This window comes from Carlito syrichta, unplaced genomic scaffold, assembly GCF_000164805.1.
Source record: "Carlito syrichta isolate Samal-C Ts95f unplaced genomic scaffold, Tarsius_syrichta-2.0.1 Scaffold307324, whole genome shotgun sequence".
Lineage (NCBI taxonomy): Eukaryota > Metazoa > Chordata > Mammalia > Primates > Tarsiidae > Carlito > Carlito syrichta.
Window position 1 is genome coordinate 486,545 of NW_007251420.1, and position 14,799 is coordinate 501,343.

Genomic DNA, 14,799 nt, shown 5'->3' on the forward strand with positions numbered 1-14,799 from the left:
TACTTTTATTTAAAATTCAAAATTTTTCCCATTTTGGAAAAAAAGCATAATAACGCTACTATTGGTTTCTAGGTTGAACCTAAAATCCATCCTTTCTCATCCTCCTGCCTATCTCCTCCCCTGCCTGTCGTGGCTCTCTAAGGAGTTTGAATACAAGGCAAGAGAAGCTATCCCCTAAGACATTGCACATTTGGCCTGGGGTGTGATCCTTGGGCCAAGTCATTTCTCTGCTGGCTTGAGCAAGTACAGGTTGGGGCACAGAGGTTCCCCCTACTGCAACAGGCTCTGCTGGACCCAGAGAGGGGAGACTGTGTCTTCACCACGTGGATCAGTGTTGCCCTACACCCTGGGTACTAGGGGAGGAATACCGAAATTTTCAGTGGAGCCCTGAAGGTGGTGCCCAAGAGATACCAACCCTAATTTCCCTGACCCATCACTCTTCTGTTCTCTCTGTCCTAGGATGTTCTTCATGGCCTGAAGGACACCAACTGGACTGTATTTTCTAGAGGTGCAAGAAAGATGCAGGGAGCAAGACTTTACCTGTAGCCTAGCCCAACCCAACTAGGCCATGAGCTCTGGGTCAAATTCTTGTTTTTTCTCCTCACTGTCCTTAGCATCTAGCTTCATTTCTTCTGGTGCTAATGTATAAAGCTTTTCTAAATACTACTAAAACTTCATTTAGGCTTAGGATATGCCCTCATCCTAAGCAATAAATTCAAGTTGATTTTGCTTAGGTTAAAAAAAAGTTAGCCAGGCTCCGTGGCTCAGCCTGTAATCCTGCACCTTTGGGAGTCTGAGGTGAGTGGACTGCCTGAGCCCGTGGGTTCAAGACCCGCCTGGGCAACTTGGCGAGACCTCATCTCTACAATAAATAAAAAAAAAATTAGCTGGGCGTGGTAGCGCGCGCCTGGAGTTCCAGCTACTTGGAAGGCTGGGGCGGAAGGATCACCGGAGCCCAGCAGGTCGAGGCTGCGGTGGCTGGGAGCGGCCACTGCCCTCCAGCCTGTGCCACAGAGTGAGACTCCAACTAAAAAAAAAAAAAAAAGTTGTTTTCCAAAGGTCCTGGTTGCTAAGTTAGTAAACTATTGCCACGACCCTTACCCAGGGGTTTGGGGACAAAGCCCTGGGAAGTAATCAAGTGCCACATTGACTAGCTTTGCCACTGTTCCACATGCAGGGATTCTCCTCAGGACCCCCACTGGGAGGAAGGGTGGTCAGGCTAAACTGGGACTAGACATTCACACACTGGGTATGCCATCAAAATCTCTCCAAGAGCTCCAACAGACATAAAATATCAAAACCTAGAGAATGAGGCCACAGTTGAACTTAGAGAAAAAGTCATATTTTTAAATGTGTTTGTTATCAAAGAAGAAAAAATAGAAAGTGTCCTAAGGATCCAACTGAGAAACCAGAAAAAGGACATATCAAAAAACCTAAGGAAAAGAAGACAATTAATATTAGGCTAAAGCAGAAATAAAGGCTTTAGAAAACAGCACAACTGATAAATTTATGTGCTTTTAAATGACACAAAACGGTGGCAAAGTTATGGAAAAGAAAAAGAGAAAACAACATTAGAAATGAAGAGTGAAGCCCGGCTCGGTGGCTCAGCCTGTAATCCCGTGCCTTTGGGAGGCTGAGGTGAGTGAACTGCTTGAGCCCATGGGTTCAAGACTCGCCTGGGCAACTTGGCGAGACCTCATCTCTCCAACAAAAATCAAAAAATTAGCCGGGTGTGGTAGCGCACACCTGTAGTTTCAGCTACTTGGAAGGCTGAGGCGGAAGGATCACCAGAGCCCAATAGGTCGAGGCTGCGGTGGCCGGGAGCGTGCCACTGCCCTCCAGCCTGGGTGACAGAGTGAGATGGAGTTGGAACTCCAAAAAAAAAAGAAATGAAGAGTTAAAAAAACCCCACAGATACTGAGGGAACTCAAAAGCATTAACTGCAGATCAATTATGCAAATAAATTTGAAAATGGATCCCTTACATTGAAAATACAAAGTAAGCCGGGCTTGGTGGCTCACCCTGTAATCCCGCGCCTTGGGAGGCTGAGGTGAGTGGATTGCCTGAGCCCACGGGTTCGAGACCCACCTGGGCAACTTGGTGAGACCTCATCTCTACAATAAATCAAAAAATTAACTGGGCGTGGTAGTGCGTGCCTGTAATTCCAGCTACTTGGAAGGCTGAGGGGGAAGGATCGCCGGAGCCCCAGCAGGTCGAGGCTGCAGTGGCCGGGAGCGGTCACTGCACTCCAGTCTGGGCGACAGACTGAGACTCCAACTCAAAAAAAAAAAAAAAAAAGAAAAGAAAATACAAAGTCAATGCTTTATACCAATAGCTGTGGTGAAAACAGTAGGGATCAGAAAGCTGCAAAGGTCCATCCTCAAAAAAGATACCAAGCTCAGATAGTTACATCAGATTTTTTTTCAAATCTTTTAAAACTGGAATTACTATTTAAGCTATTCTATCTATCTACCCACCCATCCATCCATCTATCTCTTTTGAGTCAGGTTCTCACTCTGTTGTCCAGGCTGGGGTGCAGTGGCATGATCATGGCCCACTGCAGCCTTGACCTCCTGGGCTCAAGTGATTCTCCAGTCTCAAACTACAGGTGCGCCCTACCACTCCCGACTAATTTTGTAGAGACAAGGTCTCACTATGTTTCCCAGGCTAGTCTCAAACTCCTAGGCTCATACAATTTTCCTACCTAGGCCTCCCAAAGTGCTGGGATTACAGGTGTAAGTAGTACAGTGCCTGGCCTGTACTATTAAATTGTACCAGAACATAAATAAAGAATAAAAGCTTCACAATTCACCATGTGAAGTTACTATTATACTAATACTAACATCTGACAACAAAAACACAAAAGAAGAGTTACAGGTCAATCTTATTCATAAACATAGATGCAAGCCCCCCATATTAATAAATCAAACTGTGTTAAAAATACAATGTAAAGATAATTCAATATTAAGAAATATATTAACACAATTTATCTTACTAACAAAGGAGAAATATCATTTGATCTTTAAACCACACTAAATAAACATGACAAAATGATACACCCACTAATAACAGGAAAAATTTTTTTTAATAAAATAGAACCAAGACTATTTCTTTAACATGATATAGAAGAATTTTAAAAGCAACCAGAAGATCTCAAACAATCAGCAATACCCTGTTTATGGGTAAAACATGAGAGGCATTCACATTAAAGTCAAAAAAAAAAATCACTATGGAAAAAGATGTCCACTACCCAATAAATATTTGGCAAATAAACTCAACGTGGAAGAACCCCAGAAGGAAGGTAATAGTCTAAAAGCATCAACTCTGAAGACAAAAATCCCTGGTCTCAATTCCAGCTTCATCCCTTGTGAAACATCAGCCCTGGGTGACGCTCTTGGCCTGAATCTCAGTTTACCTGCCTCGGAGTTGTCATGAGAACTAATAGAGAGAAGTGTGAAAACTTTACCCCATGTGCCTGCCCTGTACGTGGTAAATGCTCGTTATTATGTAGGGTCAAGTGGGCATCACTTGATGCCGTGCAGCATCACGCCATTTTTACAAATAACATTAAACAGGTATTTGGAATGCATGGCAATAAAGTCTGGAGGGACACTCCAGTTAACAATGATTAACTGGACTGTGCAAGTATGGGCAAATTCTTCCCCTTCTCTCTTCTATTTCTACTTTCTAAGTTTTCCAAAGAACATATATTACCTATATAATCAAAAAAAAAAGAGAATACAAGGCCAAAAGAAAAGATTTTTGGATTTACCCTATTTTTGGACTGGCATGCTTAAAGGCCCAAGTAGAAAAGGGACTAAAAAAGATAAGGAAGAGAGTAGCACGGGGAAGGGTTTTAAGGACTCCCTACCCTGTGTCCTATCACAGGGAAGCTCACTCCCATTCAGGAACACCCACATAAGTATGTAAAATGCATAAAGGTATTCCTGGCGGAGGCTAAGCTGAAGTGTTCCAGGACCAAAGCCGGCACATGATACTGTACTATGGCTGGGCCTGACTTGACCTTTTTCTAAAAGCCATGGAAATTCTGGGCAAAAGCAACAGGACAAGGATACATATTTCTTGATCCAGGTACTGGTTATACAACAGGTGTGTATTCTGAGAACTCACCATGCATTCCAAATACCTGTTTAATGTTGTTTGTAAAAATGGAGTGATGCTGCATTATAGCTCACTTGACTCTACATAATGACGAGCATTTACCACGTGCAGGGCAGGCACAAGGGGTAAAGTTTTCACACTTCTCTCTGTTAGTTCTATGACAGCTCTGAGGCAGGTAAACTGAGATTCAGGCCAAGAGCTTCACCCAGGGTTGATGTTTCACAAGGGATGAATGCATATGTGTTTTTCTGTGTGTAAAGCTATACTAAAATAAAAAAGTTTCTAAAAATTAAAAACTGAGAGGAGAAAAAACTCAGTTTCTATTATTTGCGATGGGACTTCCCTCTTAAATTCTGATCTTAATAACTATAAACTCAGGCTTGCTTGGGCACCACTGTCAGAAGTGTGAGAGGCCACTAAATACACGTGTTGCAGTCCACTCAAAAAATTTAAAAAAAAACTATGAACTCATGGATCAGTCCCCTGGAACAAAACATTCAATCCAGCATTTTGTCTGACATGTCTGTCTTAATTTTTCCAGACTCTGTATTGGTTATCATTAAAATTATCAATGAATGAGAAAAAAATTCTAGTGCAACACAAGGGTATGGGAGAGACAGGGAGACCCAAACTGGATAAAGCACCTGCTGACTGCACATTCAAATCACCTGCACAACCCTGACTGCACATTCAAATCACCTGTACAACCCTGACTGCACATTCAAATCACCTGGAGAGCTCTGAAAAATGCTGAGGCTCAGGGTCTACTCCAGACCAATGACATTAAACTGTCTGGAACTGAGGCGCGGGCACTGACATTATGTCCTTAGATAATTGGAATATTCAGGGCTCCACTGAATATACAGTAGAGACTGAGAATCACCAAACTAGTTGAACCAGAGGGACTGGCCTCTGGAAACTCTCTAGGCAAGTTGAAGCATGCTCCTGACTGGAGGCTGTGGGGGTAGGAGTGTTTAGGTGGGGAGTCATTAGGGTTGAAGACTGCTGGCACCCACCCAAGTCCTCCTCCACATCCTGCTTCCCCCAGACCTCAGGCAGAGACCTAATGGGGAGCAATGACCCCCTCATGGAGGAGGCAGTGTCTGGAAAGTGACAGGGAGGGGCTTCCCGGGCTTCCCAGGGGTTGGGCACAGATCCCTGGGTTCTGGCTCCTAGCCAGGGTATTCAGACTGCTTTGGACCACTTGCCAGTACAGCCCTAAGACACACGCTACTCCAACCACACAACCCCAGCTCTAAGCCCTAACTACTACTCAGGGTCCAAATGATGCCTCTGGGAACCCACAGCTGGAAAACAGGAAACCAAACAGAAATAATAGTGGGCAGAAAGGCAGAGGTTAGCATATAGCTCAACTGTCAGGTAGGACCGGCTCAGGGACAAGTGGCAGGGTGAGTGAGGAAAGAGATACCACACAGTCCACTTGCCCAGAGCATCCAGCACCAACATCTGGGGCTTCCATTCCACCCTCATCCTGTGCCCATTCTACCCAACTGTAGGGCAGGAGCCCATGGGTTTGACTCTAGCAGACAGCTCTCCTGGCCAGGTAGGCCCTCAGCATTTTACAAGTCCCTAGATGATTGTAACACGGAGCGCTTGGCCCACACTTCACAAAGCATATCCTCAGAGGCCCTCCCTGCTCAGTCTAGGACTTAGAGCTGAGCTCAAAGCACAAGAACTGGGAGTGGGGAAGGGCTGAGACCATGAAGAGTGTCCTTGGATGAGAGGACAGAAGAGAGAGGGATCCACAGCACCAAGGAAAACAGGATGGGAATCTCTTGGGCACCACCTCCAGGGCTCCTCTGAAAATCTGTTTCTGTACTCCTCCCCTAGTGCCCAGGGTGCAGGGCAACAGTGATCCACATGGTGAAGGCACAGTCTCCCCTCTGTGGGTCCAGCAGAGGCTGGTCCAGTAGGGAGACCTCTGTGCCCCAACCTGAACTTGCTCAAGCCAGCAGAGAAATGACTTGGCCCAAGGGTCACGCCCCAGGGAGAAGGAGCAGCAGAGGAAGCTGGTCTGGAGATTCAGACAAGGGTCTCAGCCCAGAACTGCTTAACCCCTTCCAGGGTGTGTCTCTCTCTCTCTGCCACTGATAGGAGATACTTGCCTCCCTGACTGTTCCCCCTTCTGCAGAGTGGCCAGCAGGAGCCAGAGATGATACAGGAAGGTGGACTGGCAGAAAACAGTGCCTTATGTAAACTCCATCTGCTTAGCAGGGATAGGAATCAAGGCCTGCAAGCTAGAAAAACAGACTCCTGGGAATGAGGGGTTTGGGGAGAGGCAGTGGATACTGCAGAGGAGGCAAAGCAGGAAGATTCAGTCAACAGGGCATGGAGCTCAGGAGCTCACTGTCAGGGGCAAGTTGCAAACCCTTTCAATGCCTTTGTTTCCTCTGCAAAGCCCATGAGGTTAGGATTACACGGGAAAAATGCTTGGAGGCGGGGTTGAAAAATCCAATTACTTAAGCACCAAGGGCACAACAGTTCCAGGCCACAAAGGTATCCAGGATTTGCTCAGACCCTAATCTTCCAATCCTTGGAATGTCTGCCTCCTAAGGAATACCTTCGAGGCAAGACACTGTTACCTAAATCCCCATCCCTCCTCCTGAGGGATGATGCTGCCAGGGCAGAAGGAGATCAGTGTTTTTATTTTTTTGTCTAATCTTTACCATCTCAAACAAAAAGGCCAAAGACCCTCAGGAGAAGAAAGTAGGGGGAAGACAGCCAAACTCATGCCGTCAAAAATATTGGGATTTCTGTCCTTACAGAAATCAGGGCAGAGCCTGATCAGCCCCCAGAAAAAAAGGTTACACCTCTAGGTTATTAAGAGTCATCAAATGGAAAATGCAAAATTCAAGATGCCCTGCCTGTGGCCATAGAGCTTCAGTCTCCTGCAGGGCCCAAATTCACAGCAACATCTATAGGAGCCTTGGCCTTGCCCATCACTGTTCTCTTCCTCCGAGTCATGCAGTGTGTACACACACACACACACACACACACACACACACACACACCCTGCCCCTTCAGGGGTCACCAAGGGTTCTGACACTGCTCCATCAGACTTCCAGTCTTGCAGACATGAAAGGGAAGCAGGAAGCATTCTTTTATGCAGAAGCGGGAAAGAGAGTAACTTGCTCAGGGCACTCCAAGAGAATCTCTGAGGAAGACCACTACTCTTCCAAGTGGTGGCTCTGTCCCCAAAGCAGAGGGTACAGCAGAGAGTAGAAAAGTCATGTCCAGAAAGGATGGGGAAGCATCAAAACAGAGAAACCCAAGTCAGGTACACTGGTGGCTCAAGGCAATAATCTCAGCACTTTAGGAGGCTGAGGCAGGAGAATAATTTGAGGCCAGGAGTTCAAGATCCTAGGCAAAATAGTGAGAACCCTATCTCTACAAAAAAAAAAAAAGTGTGGTGGCTCGAACTGTAGTCCTAGCCACCACTCAGAAGACTGAGACAGGCCAGGCATGGTGGCTCACACCTATAAGCCCAGCATTCTGGGAGGCCGAGGTGAGAGGATTGCCCGAGCCCACGGGTTCAAGACCAGCCTGGGCAACTTGGCAAGACCTCATTTCTACAATAAATCAAAAAAGTAGCTGAGCACGGTGGCACATGCCTGTAGTTCCAGCTACTTGGAAGGCTGAGGTGGAAGGACTGCCTGAGCCCAGCAGGTCGAGGCTGCAGTGGCTGTAAACAGTACACCACTGCACTCCAGCCTGGGCAACAGAGTGAGACAGACTCCTACTCAAAAAAAAAAAGAAAGAAAGAAAGCTGAGACAGGAGGATCACTTGAGTTCAGGAGGTCACAGCACTCAAGTCTGGGTGATGGAGCAAGACTCAAAAAGAGGAGAAGGAGGAGGAGGAGGAGGAGACTCTATGCTCTCCCAGAAGCAAAGTTTAAAAGCAGTGCTGCTCAAGGTATGGCCCGTAAACTGTTTATCACCAGTCCACCACAACATAAATATAGGAACTAAGAGGAAGTCTTTAGGAACCATAACAGCAATTTAAAGCTACCATGACATCCAGGGGCACAATCACTGGACTTGCCTCATTGAACGGCTCATAGACCAGCTTGAATGGTGCTGCGCCACATGTGCTGTAAATTGCGAACTAGCTGTACAAAGCAAGACTGTGTGTTGGTTTTGCAATGTTTCCAAACATTGCAAAAAAAACAAGAAACAAAAATTGGTTCTTCCCTAGATTTGAGAAAAATTGGCCTTTGAAGGCAACCCCTTCACTTTGCAGAGAAAACTGAAGTCCACAGAAATTAAGTGACTTCCCCCACGGTTAATGACAGAACCCAAGAGTGGAAGAATAGGAAACAGGGAGGAAAGAAACTGACAACCGTACTTCTTGTCTTTCTCCTCTCAGCCAGTGAGTCTCACTGGAGATCCCTGAAGCATCAGGGCTGCAGGACCTGTACTCTTCATGAGCAAAGGCAATTGCAGGTTCAAGGCAGACTTCTCAAGCACAGCATTTTCACCCAGCTACCTAAATCTCAAACCCAACACATTAAAGCGAATACCTTCTTTTCAAAACTAAGTTCCCTCCCAGCCGGTCCACTTCTGTCATCGGTGCATCTTGGAAACACAACTTATTGAAAACAACTGGCATGTTGATTCTTCCTTCAAAGTCCCTGAGCCAGTGGAAAAAGCAAATGTAGGGACTCAGGTGCATCTGGGGCAAAAGGGTTTGTCTGGCATGTGCAAGTTCACAGTCCCAAACACAAAGTTAGGGTCAAAAGTGTTCTATACATAAAAAACAATAGCTGCCAATGCTAGTTTTCCCACTTAGAGTAACAATTTTAGGTAATGTAGTAATGTTTCTTACTTCCAATGGTTTCATGAGAATCAAATAATAATGAATTTTCTTATTTTTTAGGACTGCACCTGGAACATGATAAATGCTCAGCCAATGTTGAATGATGAAGGGAAGAAGAAAGGGAGATGAAATGAATGGGATTCCTGGGTAGCACGAGAATCTATAGATTTGAGCCGTACAAGCCATCCCTGCCCCTACTTGCCTATACTTCCTAAACTAATCCAGTTCTTTCTCAGAAGCTGCAGATATACTGAGAACTAGGGGGAGTCCTCAGCTAGCTGCCAGATGCCAGGGTGTTAGAGGAAATGAGGCCAAAAAGCCCAAGAGGTCAGGGGTAGGAAGGAGAGGACTTAAGAGGATTGGGAGACCCAAACGCTGAGCCAAACCAAAGTCCCTCCCACACTCCCTGCCCCAACCCCAGCCAAACCACTGGCTATAGCCTGGGGGGAGTGGGGGAGAAGGGATATGGGAGGGGACTTCGCAAGACCACAAATCCCATTTCTAGCAGAACCGGCCACCTGCAGCTGGAGGGAGCCCAGTGCCCAGGCCCCTCCTCGTCGACCCAGTGAGAGGGCTGCAGTAGCCATCACGGTGGTCCCTGAAGGCAGATCCAGGGCCCCTGTACCATCATGGACAGAAAGGCTCTCTCTTCAGCCTGCTCTTGTATATATCTCGCAAAGCTCTCTCCTTCCTCTATGACATTCAATAATAAGGGCTGGGGTTGCCAAAGAGGCAAAGCTGAGCTCTGGGACTATAACTCCAGTTCCTGCCATGAACGGGGAACCTCCCCCCTTTCTCTCCATCCTCAAACTCAACTCTGAAAACCTCTTAGTCGGTTCCTTTCTTGCTCTAGCTTGACATGCTCACCTGCTTCCATATGTCCCTAAGCTGCTTGTAAACACCCCAGAGAGAAAAGGGGTGCCTCCCGAGCCATCATAAAAAGCTGGAGAGTGGGAAGAGCAGGCAACTAGTGGGAGTGACCCACGATGTCAAGAAAGTTGAGGATCACTGATCCCTGAAAACAGGGTATTTTTATAGTGGTCAAAAAGAAAGACAGAAGGCAGAGATCCTGGGCACAGTCCCAAAATAGTTTCCAGACATCCTCAGCCAGTTGAGGATTCCCATGGGGCAAAGCGTGGGAGCCGCGTGGGAGCCCGAAAGCAAGACAGCCCTGCTCTCGGAACTGGGCACTCACTCCTATCCAGGCGGCCAAGGAGGAGGCAGCAACAGTGTCTGCTATAGCATGTTCCTTGAGATAACATTGGTAGACACATCACACGTGAGACTGTAAAATGTCAACCTGCATTCATTAAGCTCAACTCTGTCCTCGTGCTAGGCACCATGCATACTCATATACCAAAGGTATTCTTGAAACCCTGGCAGGACTCAGCACACGGTAGATGTGCATATTCCTGTTGGCAACTGGTACCATTCTCCAATGGGGCTTACTCATCCTGCACCCATATCATGGGAACACCGTCTGTAACACCCTCTTTGTCCTGTGCCCAGAGTCTTGCCTTGATCTCAGAATGAACTCATATACCAGACATCTTCTTACACCACAACCTAATAACAGAAGAGGATCTGACAAAACTGCCTCACCTAGGATATATGGGGTACCACAGCAAAACTGCTCACCCAAGGAAACCCCATATGGGGGGAAAAGGACACCAGGAATGGGAGATTCAGACCTGAGTGTTTGCTGGCAGTGGCCAAGTTGGGCCAAAAAGCTATGGTTCTCAGACAGACAACTTGACAATAAAAAAAAGCACAGATACAACCTGTTTAAAAACTCAGCAAGCTCAATCTACTAAAAGAAGAGGAAGGAGCAAGGCTTGTCAGGAAGGCTTCTTGGATTTTCAAGTTGCCCCTACCACATGCCCACAACACTAAGGGATGGGGAATATTAGGCTGAGAGCCACCAGTGGGGCTGCAGAAAACCAGTCTTCAGCCTGGGCCAGCAGAATGCAGGCAGGGAGACAGAGCGAACACACTTGGAAAGAGCTGAAGAGAAGCAGGTTTGCCAGGGAGAGCCATCACTACAGTAGGAGGGGGTGCTTTCGGGAGTAAACAAACTTGCCAGCCGTCTTTTCTCCCAGCAGAGAGGGAAGCTCTGGCTGACAAGGCCAGAGATACCGACAAGGAAGGGGGCTGCCCCTCCCTGAGCCCATAGATCCTCATCCCCTTGGCCTGCTTTTCCCAGGCTTGGGGGCAGAACAGGTCCACTCCACAATCTCTGTGTCCACAGTCTGCAACAGCACAAAAGGTGATTACAATTCCCCCAGTGAGCAGAGGGAGGCCAGGGAAGGAAGCAGAGGTGGTACACGGGTCTCCAATCTAGGAGGGGTTCTGTTCCGGAGAAGAGTACACAATGAGTGCTGGCGTGTGAGGTGAGCTCACAGCTCTCTCCTCCCCACCCACAGAATCTACAGAACCAGCCACCCTCTGCTTGCCTCCAGGCCTCCTACAGCCTCATCCCAGGTGATTGCCCACTACTCCCAGTCTCACCAAAGCATGCCCACCTCCCCAGGGAAGCTGATGCCACCTGGCTCCTCTTCTTCCCAGAAGCTGCTCCAGAAAGAAAATTCACACCCTTCCCCAAGCACTTCCTTGCCTAAAGTTCCTTGGGACAAAGCCAGGGAACTACCCAGGCCTACTTATCCACCCTGCAGCCTCACCCACAATCTCCCACCCCACGTGGGGAAGCAAAGCCCTCCCTCCAGCATCCCCACCCAGACAGTGAGGTGGCAGGACGCCACTTCCAGCACCTCCACGGAGCTTCCCACAGCTTTCCCAGGAGGCAGGAGGAGGATTTCCAGGGAGGAGCGACAAAGAGCATCTGGGGACACTAGCAGCTCACCCACCTGCTACCCAAGCAACCAGGCTCCCCCAGCTCCCCAGAGAGTCCTGGACTGAGGGGGAGTGGGGGTGGGGGCTGAGGCAGGAGAAGAAACAGCTTCCTCTCTGCTAGGAAAAGTCCCACACAGCCTGCCTCTGTCCACCTGTCCCCCACATTCCTTTCAGCCTCTCTGCTCTTAGACTTGAGACTGAGCATCCTCCCAGTCTGTTTTCTCCACCCTGGGCCAGCAGAGGATACTGCTGAGTAATCCCAAACTCATGGCAGGTACCCAGCCCTGAAAAGAGGGGCAAAGCCCAAGGAAATAATCTACTGATCTGGTCCCTGCCAAACTGGGAGAAATATCCACGGTTTCCTAGTCATGGCCAATAACTCTACCAGACTCTCCCCTCCCCTGCCCTGCCCCAAATACCCCAGCCACCATTCTCAACCACACAGAGAAGATTTCAGTGCCCCCTTCTCTGCTTCCCACACACCTGGGAACACTCCTTTCCCAGGCCTCCAGACACCAAGTCACACAGCATAACAGCAGACGCCCGTTGGATTCCCCATCATGATGTTGCATCAGCCCCCACCCTACCCAAAATATCCTCACCCCCACCACCTCCTCTCCTTTCCAGCCATCTCCATGGTGACAGCAGCATGACTAATGACACCCTATCAGCTTCAGACTCAGGAGTGCAATTCTCTCTCTTTCTTACAGCCCCCCCCCCCATTTCTGCAGATTGGATGCAAACCAATAGTGCCAGGAGACATACTTCAGAGATTTCCAGAGGCAGGAGTGGGGAGGGGGTTGCATGTCTTAAAAAAAAAAAAAAAAAAAGTTCAACAAACCAAACCCCAACTGCACCCAAACCATCCAGCTGAGAAAGCAAAAAGAATCCAAACAAAACCCACACAGGCCTGAGAATTCATTGGCCGCCCACACCCCCGTCGCCCCTCCCCCTCAGCTGCTGCTACACACACAGTGGGAGATTAAGGGATCACCAGAGGAGACCCTTTATTTTTATCCAATCCAGTCAAACACCTCGCAGCGCGCGCGCGCGCACACACACACACACACACACACACACACACACACAAGGTACCTTGACAGCCGCTCCTTGTCTCCACGGCCCGGCTCCTTCACCAGCCTTTATTTCCACCTGCAAGAGAAGCCAGAGAGACCGATGAGCCAGGTTGGCGGCAGGAAAGCGGCAAAGTCCTCCCGCTACACCCCCAGCGCCCCTGAAGGGGAAGGAAGAGAGCGGGAGGGGAGGCAGCCTGGGAAAGAAAGGCGATCAGGGACCATCTTCCTGCCTCCAGCTGCCGCCCAGAATCCCGTTCACGGGCTCCTTTGCCTTCCAGGGTGTTTTTGTTTCAGTTCTCCCTCTGAACGCTCCCGAGATCCCAGAGGACACTGCCCTCCTGCCCGCGTCCGCTCCACCCGCCCCCTGCCCAGCGCCCTACCTCGGCCGGCCTCCTCTGGTGCACGGGCCGCCGGGCCTCCCATTATCCCCGCCGGAGGGAGCGCACGGAGGGAGGCACTGCAGAGGAGGCGGCGGCCAGCTGCCGGCTGCGCTCCCTCCCGCCCCGGCTGGTGTGCAGGGGCGGTGCGCAAGCCAGCCAATCCCTGCAGCCGGCCCTGCCCCCCCCTCACTCCCCCGCTGGCGGACCTGCCCAGCCGGGAGGTGGGGGCGGGGGAGTGCTGCTGAGCCGCGCTGGCAGTTTCCCAGGCCCGCCGCCGCTCCCTGGCAGGCTGGGCATCCCAGGGCACCCCAGCTGCCTCCCGAGGGCACCCCGAAGGAAGCACCCAGAAGGCGTCCTCTGCACCTCCAGGGTCAAAGATGACAGACTGCGTTTCCGGCAGGTCTGGCGCTGGTGGGATTCCCGCTCCCGCAGCTCTCCAGTGCCAGCATGTCTGGGCTGCAGGTAGGACAGTACCCAGCCCATGATACGGGCATGCGGGGCAAGAGCCCCTTCAATCTTCCAAGAAGAAAAAGCCCAGGCAGCACGAACCTTCACCCCATTTTGCGGCTGAAGAGACAAGTGAAGCGACTTACCCAAGGTGACACAGCTAGAAAACAGCAGAGCCGGGACTCCAAGCCAGGTCTGTCTGGCTCTGAAAACCGTACTCTTAACTACTATGCAGTTCTCTTCCTCCCTCCCTTCAACTCCTACCTCAGAAAACAGGCTTCTTGGAGCTCACGCCTCTTGCAGCTGAAAGCCTCACCAGGTTGGCCTGGTCTCCCTCCAACACCCACCCACTCACCCACACCTCACTCTAGGATAGCTCACCCAGGGTGCCTGAACACACCCCACGCCAGACAGACTCCCCCTTGCCACTCCATGATAGTTTCTCCTAACTTGAAGAGGCTATAGACGGGACCCCCCAAAACCCCAGGGGTCCCGAGACCTCAGGGCTTCCTATCTCATTTCCAGGAAAAGGCAGAGAAGGTGAGGTAGCCTAGGCCTCAAGAGCTCTGGCCTTCCCATTTCCAGACTCTGAGGCTTTGAAGGCTGCAACTCCCAGGAGACTGAAGGAAATGCAGGATGAGAAAGAACAGAAGGGTAGAGGAAGGCCCGGAAATCCACTCCTGAACTTACTTCCTGGGCATCCCTGGGCACAGGCTTCTCTTCTCCAGTCATTCCCGGTAGCTAAACACACCAGAGTCTCCCCTTCCCAGGAAGGTGACATTCCAAGCTCTACCACTACCTAGCTGCTTGTAACTTACCTCTTTTAGCCTCTTTTTGCTAATCTGTAAAACTGAACTACAAATAGCAGCTCCCTCACACAGTTGTGAGGATTCCTGTAAAGAAATGCAACAGCTACCATCACTCTTAATCTCTTCAAGAACTCACTGGGTGCTACCTCTCATTCTCATAGATGAATAAGCTGAGGTCAAAGAAAAGTGACTCACAGGATTCGTTAGGATAAGTGAGAGCCCCTGACCCAGTGATTCACTCTTCTACCCACTCCACCACGGATGCCTAATTGCTGTCC

General features: G+C 49.4%; 1 protein-coding gene across 1 annotated transcript in view; it reads right to left on the reverse strand.

Annotated features, from left to right (window-relative positions):
* The window catches only part of TET3 (tet methylcytosine dioxygenase 3), a 127,945-nt gene that overhangs the window by 99,393 nt on the left and 13,753 nt on the right, over positions 1–14,799 (reverse strand). The window contains exon 2 of the mRNA XM_008064379.2: positions 12,905–12,961. Within this exon, the coding sequence (XP_008062570.1) occupies positions 12,905–12,961 (57 nt within the window). The remainder of the gene's footprint in view (positions 1–12,904; positions 12,962–14,799) is intronic.